The sequence below is a fragment of the Galeopterus variegatus genome, unplaced genomic scaffold (assembly GCF_000696425.1).
Source record: "Galeopterus variegatus unplaced genomic scaffold, G_variegatus-3.0.2 Scaffold12, whole genome shotgun sequence".
NCBI lineage: Eukaryota > Metazoa > Chordata > Mammalia > Dermoptera > Cynocephalidae > Galeopterus > Galeopterus variegatus.
Genome location: NW_007726123.1, coordinates 901,572 through 918,379, shown reverse-complemented (window position 1 = coordinate 918,379; position 16,808 = coordinate 901,572). Strand labels below are relative to the sequence as shown.

The following is a 16,808-nucleotide window of genomic DNA, read 5'->3' as shown; positions in this document are numbered from 1 at the left end:
GTAGCCGGTCCCGGTCCGGTACAGGCGCGACACTGAGGGTTGCGATCCGTTGCCGGTCACGAAAAAAGACAAAAAGGAAAAAAAAAAATTGCTCTAATTTTTTTTTTTAATTAAAAGTGATTCCACCAGGGTTTGTTAAAAAAAAGAAATCATTTTTGTTGTGAAATATTTTAAAACCACAGAGAAAAACAGAGGAAAATGTAATAAACACTGAGTTACCTCCCTCTAACTTTATCATATCTTAACATTATGCCATATTTGCTGAAACTCTTTGTTTTTTAAGAAATTGAAATATGCAGATACAGCTCAGGGCCCCTCTGACCCCCTCCCCAGTCTCATCTCCCTTCTTTCCTGCAGAGGTAACCACTATCTTTAATTCAGTGATTATTACTTTCAGGCAAGTCTTCATATTTCTACAGCATACCTATGCATTCATGAACATTATATGTCTTGAACTGCAGGTATAACATTTTATATAAATGGGATCATACAGTATCATTCTGAAACTTTCTCTCTTGTTTGGCTAAATTTATGTTTGTTGAGATTTATCCATGTCAATTCACTGATTTTAATGGCTGGATAGTATTTCATTGCATGTCTATTCCATAGGTTATCAAGTCATTTTCTTGTTCATTTGTATTTTCTTTTTTTTTTTTCCTTTTGTCTTTTTTCGTGTCCGGCAACGGACCGCAACCCTCAGTGTCGCGCCCCTACTGGACCAGGACCGGCAATGGGATCGCAACCCTCGGTGCTGCCCCCACACCTCGCTCAGCCAGTGAGCGGGAACCGGTCTGTATGTGGGATCCAAACCCTTGGCGGGAGCACCACTGCGCTCCCAAGCGGCGCACTATAGCAGTGTGCCACCGGGCCAGCCCCATTTGTATTTTCTTTAACGTTTTAGTTTTGAAAGCAATGCTGCAGTAAACATGCTTCCACATATCTCTGCAGCATCTTATGAATTTGAATTGTGGCTTTTCACTTATTAACTTGTGCTCTTGACCATGTGAATTAGTTTGTTCATACCTTCGAGCAGTTTTCTGGAAAACAGGGATAGTACTAGTACCCATCTTAGGCAGTTGTTGTGAGGATTGAAGGGACGACATACGTAAAGCATCGCACACGTATCTTATTTTACAGGCTTACTGCAAAAATGGAATTAGAACATAATAGGAATCTTTCCATGACCTTTTCGAAGACCCCTCATGTATATGTGTACTTATCCATACATTGCACACACATATATATCACCTCCACGTGTGTGCATTTCATCATAAGAAATAACTCCCCAGGCATGATGGGAGCAGTTTCCTCAGGGTCTTCTCAGCGGTGCAGGAGCCCCGTTAGCCCCTGGTGCCAAGCAGAGAGGTGACCTCTAATCCCCTATTTGGCGTGGGGCACTGATATCCTTCAGGAGCTAACCTCTCACACCACTGTTTGCATCCAGACTCAAGTGAAAATGCTTCTGTGCTCTGCTTACACTTTGGTGCTTCTCTTCCATTTCTGGTTCATGGAGATGCTTATTTTTATTTATTTGAGTCTGACTGTATCTTTTTTAAACAACAACAACAACAACAACAAAACATGTTATCCATCATTGCTATATGTTTGAAGCAGAAAAAGTTAGTGAAGCATATACTATGCTAAGCCTGAAGTCTATGTCCTGGAATTCTAATCCTGCACCTTTTATAAACTGATTTTTCCACTGTGAATAAGACTAACCATAACTCTGTAGACATTTGCATTTTGTTCAGAAAATGTTCCTCCCCTGTCGCCTTGGTCCAAGCTTGGGGCTGCATTAACAAAGGTTCAGTCAAGGCTACCCAACAGCATTTGGTTGTTATTTGTCAACTACACTGATTCAAGAATGTCACCAGTTGGTTTGCCCTTCTTTTGGTTTTTAGGTTTGCTTATTAAAAATAAAGACTGCACAGATAAGTAGAAAGAACAAATAAAAAACAGCCACCCATCCACTAACTAGAGAAAGCCACCACCAATGGTTTGGGTTTACCTTTCCTAATAATTAGCCTCTTTCATGGAGTTATTAACCAACGAAAAATCTGCTTTTGTTTGAGATTGATTAGTGAAGGTTATTTTTTGAACCAAATTACTCTTTCATTTGTCTACTTTTGTTAACAAGAGAGAAGAGATGATAATTGCAATGATTTATTTTATTTTATTTTATTTTATAGGGTTGTTGTCTGCAGATTGCAATTACCATGTCTGATGCAGTAATTCTTCGCAGTGTGAAGAAGTGTGGAGAGGAGAACCATGGTTTTGAGTCGGATGGATCACGTAAGTGACCTTTTCTCTCCCTGTCTCTTGTACAAGGAGAGGTGACAATAAAAGTGGGACAAGCTAGCGAAGTTTCAAGGAGCAGAAAACGATCAGCAACAATATGTAGAACTGTTGTTGGGTGTGTCTTACACATGACCATGTGGTTCTCCCTAGAATCCATGTAACAACATCTGAAAGTGCCAGGTAAGAACCCACAAAGTGCGGATGAATGAAAGCATCTCTCATAAACACCTAGGTAGAGTAGGGTTGCTCCAGCAGTGGCTATTATTATTAACTTTATTCCTCTATTGCTGTTATTGATCACAGTAGTGACAGAGCCATCATTTAGTGAGTGCTGCTCCCTGAGAGGAGCTGTGCTACGTCTCTGCTGGCCAGAATGAGACCATGTGAAAGGGGCACTTGTGCCTGGCATGCCTTGAGCACAGATGATTCTAAGCTATTGTTGTTAATTTTCAGCCCCATGATTTTACATCTTACAGGTGAAGAAACTGAGAATTGGATAAATTTTTTAAAACTTGGTAAAGGTCACACAAGTAATAATTCATGGAAACATAATTCTAATCCAGTTCTGTCTGATTCCCAAGCCTAAAATATCATCCTCTATCTACACTACAATGCCTTTTTACTCTTACTTAGATGGAAATGCCAGGGGAACCAGGATGTGCTGTCCTGTAGGTGACAAAGCACCTTAGATTTTCTTTCACCCATGACCCCGAGCTCTTACTTTCACCTCCTACCCTACATCTGCCCTGACCTGTGCTCGGGAAAGTAGTATGTGTCTCAACCCTACAGCTTCTACTAGTGCGGATGTCTCAATGACATCTTAATGTCTAGCTCATTTGTGGTTTATATTTTAAATAGATCAATTTTGATGCTTCTAAAGAACCAAACAATAACTATTTATTTTATTTTATAGTTAAAAAATCAGATTTTCTTCAGCTAATTTAAAAATGTTGGCCTCCATTTGAGATTCAGAAAATACAAATATTTCATGTCCTGGGGAAAAGTCCAGAAATGTAGTCAAGTCCTGCATCTGAAAGTGTCTTTTTGTGTACTGTAATACACAGATAGTGAGAGAGAGAAAGAGCATGAAAAGTAAAGAGAAAAGGCAAATAATAATTTTATAATGTTCCACGAATAAAAGTAATTGATAGAAATGTTTTTCTAGAGCAAACTTGTTAATGACTATGTTGCATTTGTCATTATCATTAACTGCTTTATGCATTATTTTTTATCCCGACAGATAATAATGATAAATCAAGGTAAGTGACTGATTTCAGCAATGCAACATCTTTTCTAGAATAACTCCATAATATTCCTGTAAAAGGCACAAAGTAGAGGATATTTTCATATGCATTGAACTTTCTAGAAAATGGTCACATAACCCATTTTTTTTCACTTTAAAACTTTATTCTAATTTAGTTTTAAAAGCCTTTTGTAATATTCCTTCTGGATTAGGTCCAAATCTCCCCCTGAATGTTCAGGAATGCCAAAAAATTCCTGACCTAAGTCAGCAGAGGAAAAGGTGGACAATAAGTTTGATTTCATGAGTACGGGGCAGTTCATGAACCCCAAATTCTTCCCAGAGGCAAGCAGTAGAAACCTAAAGTTTAATTATTAGGTATTTCTTTTTAGCTTAAGAATTTAAATTCTCATATTAAACAAATGACAGCTAATCACACTTTAGCATGAAGGCAGGATTAGACGGGGTATAATTTGGAAGACAGAGGAAAGGCACAAGGTGAGTTCCAGAAATGGAGGTGGTGCAACGGGAGGGGTTTTAGACATTTAAGAAATTTTAAGTGATTCATGGTAGAAGGAGGCTGTGGTAGTAGCAAGATTAGATTTGGGCTAAGAGGGGCAGCATCAGCCTGGGCCTCCAAGAACCATGCTTTTCTCACTGAATGGAAAAGAGAAAATGGGTGTGGACATGGATGAATTAGTAGGAGGTTGAATGAGTTCTTTCATTTTTAGAGGAGGTGAATATAGATGAGATTACAGTAAAGTTTGACAAAGCTGATGAGGGAAATGGGCGCCATCTTTAGAGGAATGAAGCTCAGTGTGGCGGGTTGAGCTGGAAAGCACACATTCATTCATTCATTCATTCATCTCACAGATATTAACTGAGTGCCTATTAGTTGCTGAGGGTACAGAAAAGAACAAATTAGACAAAAATCTCTGCCCTTGAGGAGCTTACACTATAGTGAGGGAGATATCGGTAAACACCATAAGTAAATAAAATGTATGGCATGATAATCTATCACTTTCTTCCTAAGAAGAAAAAGTAAACATAACAATAGAGCTACGAACTGGTGTATGTGTGGGGGAAGAGGGAGTTGAAAGTTTAGAGACTTTGGCCAGGGAAGACCCTGTTGACAAGGTGACCCTAGGGAAGGTCTAAAGGAGGTGAAGGAGATGTCCACATGGGTATCTGAAGGAGGAGGAGAGGGAACAGGAAGTGCCAGCACCCAGAGGTGGGAACAATGTGGCACAGACCAAGGTCAGCATGAGGCCAGGTGACCGAAGCGTTCAGAACTGGAATGGAGTAGGAAGAGGACATGAGGTCACAAGGCTAATGGGTCAGACCGTGGGGGCCTTGGACGATGTCTCAGAAAGGCCTTGGGATTCTGCTCTGGGTTGGAAAGGAAGCTCAAGGGCAGCAGAGTGACAGACACCCCTGCATTGGTACCGGGTCACTTGGTGGTAAGCTTGTCCCCAGCAGGCCCTGCAGCCCAGCTTAAGGAGAAGAGGGGCAAACAGCTGGATGGAGGCAGAGATGGAGTTTACAAGGGTAGATTTGGGGAAAAGGACTGAGGATGATGGTGAGAGTGTGGCTCGAAAGCCGGGCAGTGGGACCTGGGGAAGGAAGCAAAATCTCTATGGGGTTTAGTGATGGAAGGAAATGGAGAACTTAAGGGACTGCAGGTGTCATTGAGGCTGACAAATACATAGGTGTGGAAGGAGGAAGGAAGTGAGAAAACAAGATGCATGGGCTGTCACAGAGGTCTGTATGCCAGTCAGTAGTTCCTGGTGACAGCAAGGTCCAGGGTGTATCTGCGGAATGGGTGACTCAGGGGAAGAGATCATTGGAGCTGAAGAGGTCAAGAGCGGGTTAAGCATAATCTTATGAGAAATGAAATAATAAGAAATACTAAGGAAATATAATTTCATGGGAAGTATTTTCCATCATATCAGCACTATTTACTGTAGCTGTAAATTTTAAAGTGCGAGAAGGAAGCTTTAAAATTAGCAAATCCAACCACTTCAACTTGCGCATGAATAGGTGGAAGGTTATGACTGAGGGCCAATGGTTATTTGTTGGTATAACTGGGAGTACAGAGAACTTTTTAGGTTTTCTTCATACCTCTCAGAAAAACCTCAGTGAATCTCTACTGAACATGAGATATAGCTATTCTGAAATCTCCAGAAGAGGTAAATCTAAAACAATAAAAGCTTATTTTTAAGATACTGGGTTTAGCCAGAATTTCCCAGCCAGTGGGAACTTACTTTCTCACTAAAGAATGACTCATGAAATCACCACCTAAGGAGAATTTCTCATTGTTTTGGAAGGGAAGGTCTTTAAATCCCTGTTTTTCTCCCCAGGTTACAAGATGAGAAAAGAGGTGACAGCCCTCCAGTTGGCTTCTTTCAATTGGTAATAAAACTGCTGACTTGTGGCATCGTCTTTGCAACTGTGAATTGCCTAGATATGGAGGAAGTGTTAAATCATTAGTCACATTGGCAGGTTTTAACTACAGTGATCACTTTTTCAGTCATAAGCTTTGCACATGTGATAACATGCTGAATAACAATTAGAAATATGTTGCTGATTAAACACAAAAATCCTAATAGATCAGAAATATATCCTGGAAATTATCAACAGGCCCATAATTGTCATCTTTGTAAGGAAAATTATCACAGTAATCACATCGTATGTATTTAGAAGTTCCGTAGTATATGAATTTACCCCAAATTTGCACAGGGTGGAGGCATTTCTAGGCACAGATAGGCTCTCTTCATTGTCAATAACAGTTCTGGGAACTGATTTTTTTTTTCTTTGTGTGTGTGTTTGTGTATTTTTTTTTTCTCTTTCTTTTCTGGTGGCTGGCCAGTACTGGAATCTGAATCCTTGACCTTGGTGTTATCAACACCATGCTCTAACCAACTGATCTAACCCACCAGCCCATGGGTGCCAATTTTTGCCATTGCTGAATGGCCCGCACAGTTGTCTACTTGGTAGTGGCATCCATGATGGTGATTGCTCTCCCCTTAAGTTGTGACTAATTAGCTAAAAACTAGAGTCAGCTCCTGAGGTAAAGAGAATGAATTCAGAGTTGAGGAAAGAAATAATATCATCTAACAATGTAAATCTAATGTTTTCGATCATCAATGTGCAGTTTATTTCAATATAATTAGTGTGACCTCTACTTCTCAATTTAGATGGTTCCCATAAAATTTGGTGTTGAGTGCTACGTATCAGAATAATATAACTAAAATTAAATAGTCCTCCTACCTCTCCTGCTTTTTACCCATTGATGATCTCTGAACCCTTTGTTCTTCAAGTTTCGGTTTTCTTCATCAACTGACATTTGGCTGATGTTTGCGGGAAGTTTATGTGCATGTCTCCATGGAGTAGCCCTGCCAGGCGTGCTGTTCATTTTCGGCTCAATGACAGATGTTTTTGTTGACTACGACACTGAATTACAAGAACTCAATATTCCAGGAAAAGCATGTGTAAATAACACCATAGTATGGATCAACAGCTCCCTCAACCAGAACATGACAAATGGAACTCATTGTGGGTAGGTTGCTACTTTTTTTTCTCTTTTTACTTTTTTTGCTCATTTCTTAAATTGTAATTCAAATTGTGTAAAGGGGACTTTATTGCCTGATCTAGAGTAGTGTCTAACACAGACAGAACAGAAACATAAATTTACCCATATTTCTAGAAACAACACTGCTTTTCCATCTTACCAGGTTCTAAAATTATAATAGAAACAGAATTGGTGGTCAAATTCTCATCAAATACATTGCCAGAATTTATAGGCTTGAGCATGATACTACCAATACTTACTGCCACTAGGGAGGTGACCCATGAGTTTCACTTGAGTCTCATATCCAAGAATTCCTCCCCCTAGCCCTCCCACTAACTCCCTTCCTCTCCTGAGCTTTGTGGCTGGGGCTGATGATCCACTTGATTCTAAGTCTTCTCTCTTTAATGCAAATTACTTGGAGTAGGGACTCTGGTCTCAGTCAGTACTTGAGTTTCTTTCTTTCTTTCTTTCTTTCTTTCTTTCTTTCTTTCTTTCTTTCTTTCTTTTTTTGTAGCTGTTTGTATGGGTATCTGAACATGTGATCTTGGGGTTATAAGGCTAAGCTCTAACCAACTGAGCTAACTGGCCAGCCAAGTACTTAAGTTTCTATGGAAGAGTGTTGTGGTGCTGTGAACTGATGGCAGCCAGGCAGACAGAGCCAGAACTTAGCCAGGCACAGTCACTATGCTACTGTTCTCCTTGTGATAAGCCTGACAGGCTACCTTGTCATCAGTGAGTCCGTAGTGTACTCAAGGCTGACTCACTCTCACAGCATGGACTTTGCTGCCTGTCTCATGCTGCCTCAGGTTCAGAACAAGCTCATTTGCACGTATGAACCCTCATGCTCAGGCTTGAGAATCAAGGGCAGGACACATCATTCCAAGTGTCTTCAATCAGAAATTTTCTGAAGCCCAACTTTGTACCAGGAACTTGTGGAAGCATCAGGGTCACAGCTATCTTGAAAGTCATGGTCCTTATCTTTGTGGATCTTAGGTCTAGTCAGTCAGACCATCATTCAATCAATGATCATTCAAATAAATATGGAGTCACAAACTGATAGATGGAAAAGCACAGGATAACATACAATGTGCAGAATTACCCTTTAAAAATCAACAAACCTACTCATTAGAAATATATTTCCCATTGTCTAAATATGTATGTTTCTTTTCTAAACTTGGAAGTTTTTTTCATCTGAAAGGCTCTGAGCAGTTTGTATAAAAGAGAGATTGACTTTAACGACAGTCTTTAAGTCCTTCATTTATGTTGGAGGACAGAAATGAACTGGTTTTTGCAGAGTTAATCACTCTCCCCTCCTGGGGAAAAATGCATTTAGACTTATGATGTAAATTAACCCAAACCATTAATGATGCTCATGAAAATAACTTTTTCAAGGGAAAAGTCCTATAATTATATGCCTTAAAAATTGGAAACAAATGTAAGAGGGGCCAAAATTTGAGGCATACCCATGATACAGGGTGCTCGTAAATATTTGTTAGGTGAATGAAAGAATGAATCTGCCTCTAATGTTGGCATCACAGGCATTCAATAGAAAGGAACTCTCTATGGCCACCCAGTGCCCAGTCCATTCATTCTTATGGGGGCATATGCCTGAAGGTGAGCACATAGTGCACACTGGGTGCTTCCAGAAGTCCATGGGCTTTGGCTGAATTCACATGGAAAATGAACATTTACAAACATGTAAATGAACATTTGTCCTGTTCTTTTTTTTTTTTTTAAACTTCATATAGATATCTGAAATTGTATAGACCGCACCTTTCTAGTCCATTGCTTTACCAGGAACTCCTTGACGAGTTAAATACTTTGCGAGTTATTATGGTCACTGACATGAATACTATTTGTTTTACTTCTGAGTAACATGTTTGTTTAGCTTTTATGTTGTAAGATCATTGTGAAAATGGATTTGAGTGGGAGAGAGGAGAAGAGGACATTTTCCTACTTATGAGGATAATATGCCTCCAAAGTTACCCAACCTTTCTGCAAGTTTCTTTCCTGGAAAAAGTATATCATTAAAGATATAATTTCTCCACCTATTATAACAGATGTATTAGTCTTGGAATATACAAGACAATTCAATAATTTTAGCAACATAATCATGCATGTGTAATGGTAGGAGCTGGTTTTACTCTTTTCTTGTATTGATTTCTACATATCAAATATAATCGTTGAATGGAATTTTTAAGCTACAGCTTCCCAATGGCTCTCAGTGAGTAACACTGATAAGGATTAGAGAACATCAGGCCTTCTGCTCAGAATAGTCAAGCAGTAAAAGGATGAAAGTGGATAAGAGCATGGAAGTTAAAATACCACAATGCAATTTCCTTTTATTTTCTTTTATCTAATTCAAGTGTAAACACTCAAATGGAAGCCACAAAGTCTTTTTAATTTAATCACGAAAGACATATACCACAATTTCTCCTCTATTCTATTGGTCACACAGACCATCCCTGGTGGAATTTGGAAGGGGACTACACAAGAGTGTGAATAGTGGGAGACAAGAATCTTTGGGGGCCTCTTGGAGGCTGGGCTACTTCAGCCATCGGGAAGCCTGTGTTCTCACTGGCCCCACATATGGATGCCTCACTGTAGAAATCCGAGCCTGTCCTTTCACTTGGATTTCAGTCTACTTTCTTAGTAATGTACATTTAGTTATGCATGCAAGCACCATTTTGAAGTTAGATCCTGTAAAACCATGCACTTTAAAAAAAAATTTTATTGCTATATGATTTATAAACCTCTAAGTTTACCCATATAAATTGTTTTGAATATATTCGCAGAATTTTGCATCCATCGCCACAATCAATTTTAGATTTTTATTGCCACAAAAAGAAACCCCGCACTCCTTAGCCATCTCTCCCTAATTCCCCAATCATCCTCCCCCCAACCCCAGCTCTAGGCAACTACTAATCTACTTTCTGTTTTGGGGGATTTGCCTATTTTGGACATACAAATGGAATCATATAATATGTGGTCGTTTGTGACTGGTTTCTTTAACTTAGCATAATGTTTTCAAGGTCCATCCATGTTGTAGCATGAATCAGTACTTCATTTCTTTTTATTGTTGAATAATATTTCATTATATGGATATATTTTATCTATACATTCATCAATTGATGAATATTTGGGTTGTTTTCACTTTTTGGTTTTTACAAATAATGCTGCTGAAAACAAACATTTGTGCACAGATTTTTGTGAGGTCATATGTTCTCATTTCTCTTGGGAATATACCTAAAAGTGAATTTGCTGGGTCATATAGTTACATGTTTCACCATTTGAGGAACTGCTGGACTTTTTTCTAAATTGACTGTACAATTCACATTCCCCCAACCATATATGAGGGTTCCAATTTCTTCACATCCTTATCAACACTTGTTATTTATTGTCTATATTTTCATGATAGTTCTATAGGATAAATAATGGTCCCCAACGATATCCAGGTCCTAATCCCTGGAACATGTGAATCTGACCATATATGGAAAAAAGAGTATGCAGATGTGATTAAGTTAAGGATCTTGGGATGGGGAAGATTATCCTGGATTATCCAGGTGGGCCCTAATTGCAATCATAAGTGTGCTTAAAAGGGGTAGTTACTAAGAAGAAGATTTGACTGTAGAGAGAAGAAGGGAGGCAAGGTGACTATAGAGGAAGATATTGGGATGATGTTGCCACAGCCAAGGAATGCCAGCAGTGAACAAAAGCTGGAAGAAGCAAGGAACAGATTCTCCCCCAAGCCTTTGGAGAGAGCGCAATCCTGGCAGCACCTCGATCTTGGCCCTGTAAAGCTATTTCAGACTTCCAGCCTCCAGAAATGTGAGGGGATACATTTCTCTTGTTTTAAGCCACCAAGTTTGTGGTAATCTGTTCCAACAGCCACAGGAAACTAACACGGTCGTCATCCTAAGCAAGTGTGAAGAGATATCTCAACGTGGCTTTGATTTGCATTTCCCTGATGGCTACTGATGTTGGGCACCTTTTTAGATGCTTGTTGACCATTTGTATGTCTTCTTTAGAAAAATGTTCATTCAGATTCTTTGCCCTTTAAAAAAGTGTGTTATATGTCTTTTTATTATTGAGTTGTAAAAGTTCTCGGTGTATTCTAGATATACATCCCTTGCTAAATATATGAATTCTCTTTTTTGGAGTTGTGTTTTCAATTTCTTGATAGTGCTCTTTGAAACACTAAGTTTTTAATTTTGGTGATGCTCAGTTTTGTTGTTGTTGCTTTCGCTTTTGGTGTCATATCTAAGAAACTATTGTCAAATCCAAGGTCATGAAGATTTACACCTTATGTTTTCTTTTAAGAGTTTCATAGTTTTGCTATTATATTTAAGTCTATGATCCATTTTGAGTAAATTTTTCTATATGGTGTGATTTAGGAGTCCGACTTGATTCCTTTCCACAGCATTAGAAAGTAATTTTTCCCCGCTGAATAGTGTTAGAACCTTTGTCAAAATCAATTTACTGTAAATGTGATGGTTTATTTCCAGACTCTCCATTCTATTTCATTGATCTACATATATATATATATATATATATATATTTATCTTTATGCCAGTAATTCGCTGTTTTGATTACTGTAGCTTTATAGCAAGTTTTGAAATCAGAAAGTATGAGTCCACTAACTTTGTACTTTTTCAATATTTGCCTATTCTAAGTTCCTTGGATTTTTATGTAAATTTAACAATCGGGTTGTTTAACTTCTGCAAAGAAGTCAGCTACAATGCTAGGGATTGCACTGAATCTGTAGACCAATTTGGGGAGCATTGCCATCCTAATAGTATTGTCATCTGATCCACGATTCATTTATTTGAGTCTTCTAAACTAAAGAAAACAACAAGGTTTTCAACAAGATTTAAACAAGGTTTTGTCGTTTTCAGAATATAAATTTTGCACTTCTTTTGTTAAATTTATTGTTAGGTATTTTATTCTTTTTGATGCAATTGTAAATGGAATGTTTTCTTAATTTCATTTTCAGTTTGCTCATTGCTACTGTATAGAAATACAATTTTTTGTGTGTATTGTGTATATCCTACCTTGCTGAACTGTCTTAGTTCTAATAGTGTTTTTAGTGGATTCTTTAGGATTTTCCATACAAGATCATGCCACCCTGCATATAGAGATAAATATACTTCTTCCTTTCCAATCTAGTAGCTATTCTCTTTTTAAAAATTTTTCTTGGCTGGTTGCTCTGGCCAAAACCTCCAGCACAATGTTGAGTAGAAGTGGTGAGAGTACACATCCTTTTCTTATTCCTGATTTCGGGGTAAAGCACTCTTTCACCATTGAGTATGATAGCTGTGAATGTTTCATAAATGTTCTTTATTTATCATGCTGAGGAAGTTACCTTCTATTCCTAGTTTGTTGAGTGTTTTTATCATTAAGGGGGGTTAACTTTTGTCAGATGCTTGTTTTGAGTCTATTAAGATGATCCTGTGTTTTTTCTCAATTACTATATTGATACGATGTATTACGTTAGTTGAGTTTCATATGTTGAAGTATGCCTGCATTCCTGGAAAAAATCCTCCTTGGTAATGATGTGTAATCCTTCTAATATGCTGCAGGATTCAATTTGCTAGTATTCAGTCAAGGATTTTTGTGTCTACTTTCACAAGAGATATTGGTGTGTAGCTTTTTCTTTCTTGTGATGTCTTTTTCTGCTCTTGGTATCAGGTGATATTGGCCTTATAGAATGAGTTGGAAAGTGTTCCTTTCTATTCTGCTTTGTGAAGAATTGGTATTAATTCTTTAAATGTTTGGTATACTTCGTCAGTGGAGCCATCTAGTCTTGAACTTTTCTTTGTTGAAAACTCTTGATTGCTGATTCAATCTCTTCATTTGTTATATATCTACTCAGATTTCCTATTTCTTTTTAAAAAATTTTAATTGACGGGCTGGCCCGGTGGCGCACTCGGTAGAGTGCGGCACTTGAGAGTGTGGTGGCGCTCCTGCCAAGGGCAGTGTATATTTCTTTTTCAGTCAGTTTCAGTAGTTTGTGCTCTCTTGGAATGTATCCATTTTATCTCAGTCATCTAATTCGTTAGCATACAGTTGTCCAAAGTATTTACTTATAATTTTGTATTACTGTAAGGTCAATAAGAGTTCCTCTTCATTTTTTATTTTAGTTATTTGAGTCTTCTCTCTCTTTTTTTTATGGTCAGTTTATCTATAGGTTTGTCATTATTGTTGATCTTTTTGAAGAACCAACTTTGATTCTGTTTATTTTCTCTCTGCTGTACCGTGACACCGAGGGTTGCGATCCCGTTACTGGTCACGAAAAAAGACAAAAAGGTAAAAAAAAAAAATTTTAAATGACATAAAAATTGCATATATATGTGGTATTCAACAGTTGTTTTGAAATATGTACACATTGTGGAATGGCTAACTTGAAGTAATGCATTACCTCATGTACTTTTTTTTAATGGTAAGAACACTTAAATCTACACCCCATAGCAATTTTCAAGTATACAAAACATTGTTACTAACTACAGTCACATTGTGGTATAATATATCTCTTGGACTTTTCCCTCCTGTTTAAATGAAATTTTGTATCCTTTGACCAACATCTTCCTAAACTTCCCATCTCTAGCCCTTGACAATCACCATTCTACTCTCAGTTTCTATGAGTGTGACTTTTTTTGATTCCACATATAAGCGAAATCATGTGGTATTTGTCTTTCTGTGCCTGGCTTATTTCATTTAACATGATGTCCTCCAGGTTCATCTGTGTTGTTGCAAATAACAAGATTTCCTTATATGTTTTTAAAGGCTGAATAGTGCTTCATTATATATCACATTTTCTTTAACCATTCATCCACTGATGAACACTTAGATTGATCCCATATCTTGATTATTGAGAATGATGCTGCAATGGACATGCAACTGCAGAAATCTCTTCAACACACTCATTTCATTTCCTTTGGATATGTACCTAGAAGTGAGACTGCTGGATCATATGGTAGTTCTACTTTTAATTTTTCAAGTAACTTTCATACTGTTTTCCCTAATGGTTGTACTAATTAACATTCCCACCAATAATGTGCAAGGGTTTTCTTTTCTCCACATCCTTGCCAACACTTGAGATCTTTCTTCATTTTGATAACAGCCATTCTAACAGATGTGAGGTGATATCCCATTGTGGTTTTTATTTGTATTTTCCTGATGATTGAGCATCTTTTCATATACCTGTTTACCAATCATATGTCTTATTTTTTTTTTTTTTAGCACCTCCAGAAAAGAAAGTACGTCTGCTTTTGAGAAATGTCTATTCAGATCCTTCCCCCCCCGCCCCCCCCCCCGCCTTTTATTAGTGTATATTTCTTTTTCAGTCAGTTTCAGTAGTTTGTGCTCTCTTGGAATGTATCCATTTTATCTCAGTCATCTAATTCGTTAGCATACAGTTGTCCAAAGTATTTACTTATAATTTTGTATTACTGTAAGGTCAATAAGAGTTCCTCTTCATTTTTTATTTTAGTTATTTGAGTCTTCTCTCTCTTTTTTTTATGGTCAGTTTATCTATAGGTTTGTCATTATTGTTGATCTTTTTGAAGAACCAACTTTGATTCTGTTTATTTTCTCTAGTGTTTTTCTATTCTGTACTTCATTTATTTCTATTTTAATCTTTATTAATATTTTCTCCCTTCTGCTCATCTTGGGCTTAATTTGCTCTTTTATCCAGTGTCTTAAGGTAAGATGTATAATCTGTCTCATCCTAGGAGAACTGAGTTTGTCCTGGAGGGCAGACCTGAGGTGTCATTGCCCTCGGCAAACTGCTCCCTGCATCCCAGCTGCTCTGGCTGGAGCAATCCTGCCTCAGCACCTCCGAAGAGCAAAAGCCAAAAACCTTGGTGACATTCGTGTTGTGTTAAGTTTTCAGGCCAGCAGTATGCTGGCAGTGTGCAGCTCCAGCCTGGAAAAGATGCAGGCACCAGGGCAGCTCAATGTGCTGCACCTCGAGGAGCTGTAGGAGTGAGGTTGCCCAATGCTTTAGGGGTCCACGTGCCCCAGTGTGCTTAACATTTGCCCTGTTTGGTTTTTGGATTTGTTTGGGGCCTGTTTTTCCTTTCTATTCCTCCCTTCTGGAATGGGAATGTGTACCCAATGTCTGTCCCACTGTATCTTGAAAGTAGATAAACTTGTTTTTGACTCTTTATAGGTTCACGGCTGGAAGGAGTTTTGCCTTTAGTCTCAGATGAAACTTTGGACTTTTGAGTTGGTGCTGCAAAAAGACTTTTGGGACTGGGATGGAATGTGTAATATATGAATGGAGGGTCATTTATCCTTGCTAAGGGAACATCACGGAAGATTCTGAACGCATAGATTGTGTGGTGAGGGACCCTGAAGGGGAGGATTATTAGGAAAATAGAATAGTTGGGTCAGGCTCTCCTCACCTCAGGGCTGGTTGGGGGTGGTTCAGTAAACAAATTATGTGTGTGTGGGGGGGTGGAATTAGTGTGCATGTGTGGTGCCGTGGCTTGGCTGTCGACTGCCTTGGGCGGACACTGCTCCCTGCAGCCATGCCTTTCCAACCTGCAGATTCCAAGGACCTGTTTGCTGGTTACCTAGCATATAGACCTGTGTGTAAGGGTTCTGATGACCCAGCCTGGTGTGTGAGGGGTCTGGTGACCCAGCCTGGCATTTGAGAGGTCTGGGGACCCAGCCTGGCATGTGAAGGGTTTGTGACCCAGTCTGTGAACGAGCTTGAGGGGTTTGTGAGCTCCAGACCCAGGCCTAGCTTGACAATTGGCTACTTGGCAGGATTATGGGCAGGTAAAAGCCCGACAGATGTTTATGAGGTGATCTTACCCAATGATAAGTCATTTATCCATAGGTTAATGTCCTCTGCATTAATGAATACAGAGCCTCCACTGTTCTGAAACTAGGTCATGGACACATTTCTGCTAGCTTGTGGCACTCAGTCAGGAGTTGACACTGATGTTCACTTCGATGTGTTAGTGCTACAGGGTACACAGTGCATCGGAACCACTGAAAGGAAGATTCCTTATTAAGCAATGCACCTTCTCACAGAGACCTCTTCATTAGTTTATATGAAAAACACATGGCTTTAGTTAATCTAAAACCTTGATACATAAATTGAGTGATACAATTTTATGATGATTTTGTTATTCTTAAAAAGCAAGGTAAGAATTCTCATATCTTAACAATTTGAAAAACATCTGTTGGGCTGTTTTACCAGTCCGTAATCCTGCCGAATGGGCCAATTGTCGAGCTAAGGCTGGGTCTGGAGCTCACAAACCCTTCAAGCCCGTTCACAGACTGGGTCACAAACCCTTCACACACCAGGCGGGGTCCCCAGACCCCTCACATGTAGGTCTATGAGCTAGGTAACCGGCCAAAAGTTCCTTGGAGCATAGGTTTGAGTGCATGGCTGTGTCAGGCAGAAGCCTGAGGCAGTAAATGCCAGCCAAGTTGGTGGCGCTGCCCATGCACACTAACTCCACCCACCCCCACACAAAATTTGTTTACTGAACCACCCCCAGCCAGCCCTGAGGCATGGAAGCCTGATTAAATTATTCTATTTTCCCAATGACATCTTTTTCCCCACTGTCATCTCTCTCCCCTTTTCTCTATGTAACAAATGAGTCAGAGGAATCTTAATTCATTTAAGTAGATCCACGTCAGTTTTTCTGTTAAAAAAAAAAAAAAAAAGAAAGAAAGAAAGAT

At 38.9% G+C, this 16,808-nt stretch overlaps 1 protein-coding gene across 3 annotated transcripts in view; it reads left to right on the top strand.

Moving 5' to 3' along the window:
- Positions 1–16,808, top strand: part of ABCB11 (ATP-binding cassette, sub-family B (MDR/TAP), member 11) — an 88,114-nt gene that overhangs the window by 7,278 nt on the left and 64,028 nt on the right. Inside the window, exons 1-5 of one of the 3 annotated variants that reach the window (XM_008590278.1) lie at positions 2,217–2,292; positions 3,539–3,557; positions 5,404–5,406; positions 5,899–5,950; positions 6,859–7,097. In XM_008590278.1, the coding sequence (XP_008588500.1) occupies positions 2,217–2,292; positions 3,539–3,557; positions 5,404–5,406; positions 5,899–5,950; positions 6,859–7,097 (389 nt within the window). Of the gene's footprint in view, positions 1–2,189; positions 2,293–3,538; positions 3,558–5,403; positions 5,407–5,898; positions 5,951–6,858; positions 7,098–16,808 lie in introns of those variants that run through there. The other 2 variants (XM_008590143.1, XM_008590209.1) reach the window with 2 other exon arrangements.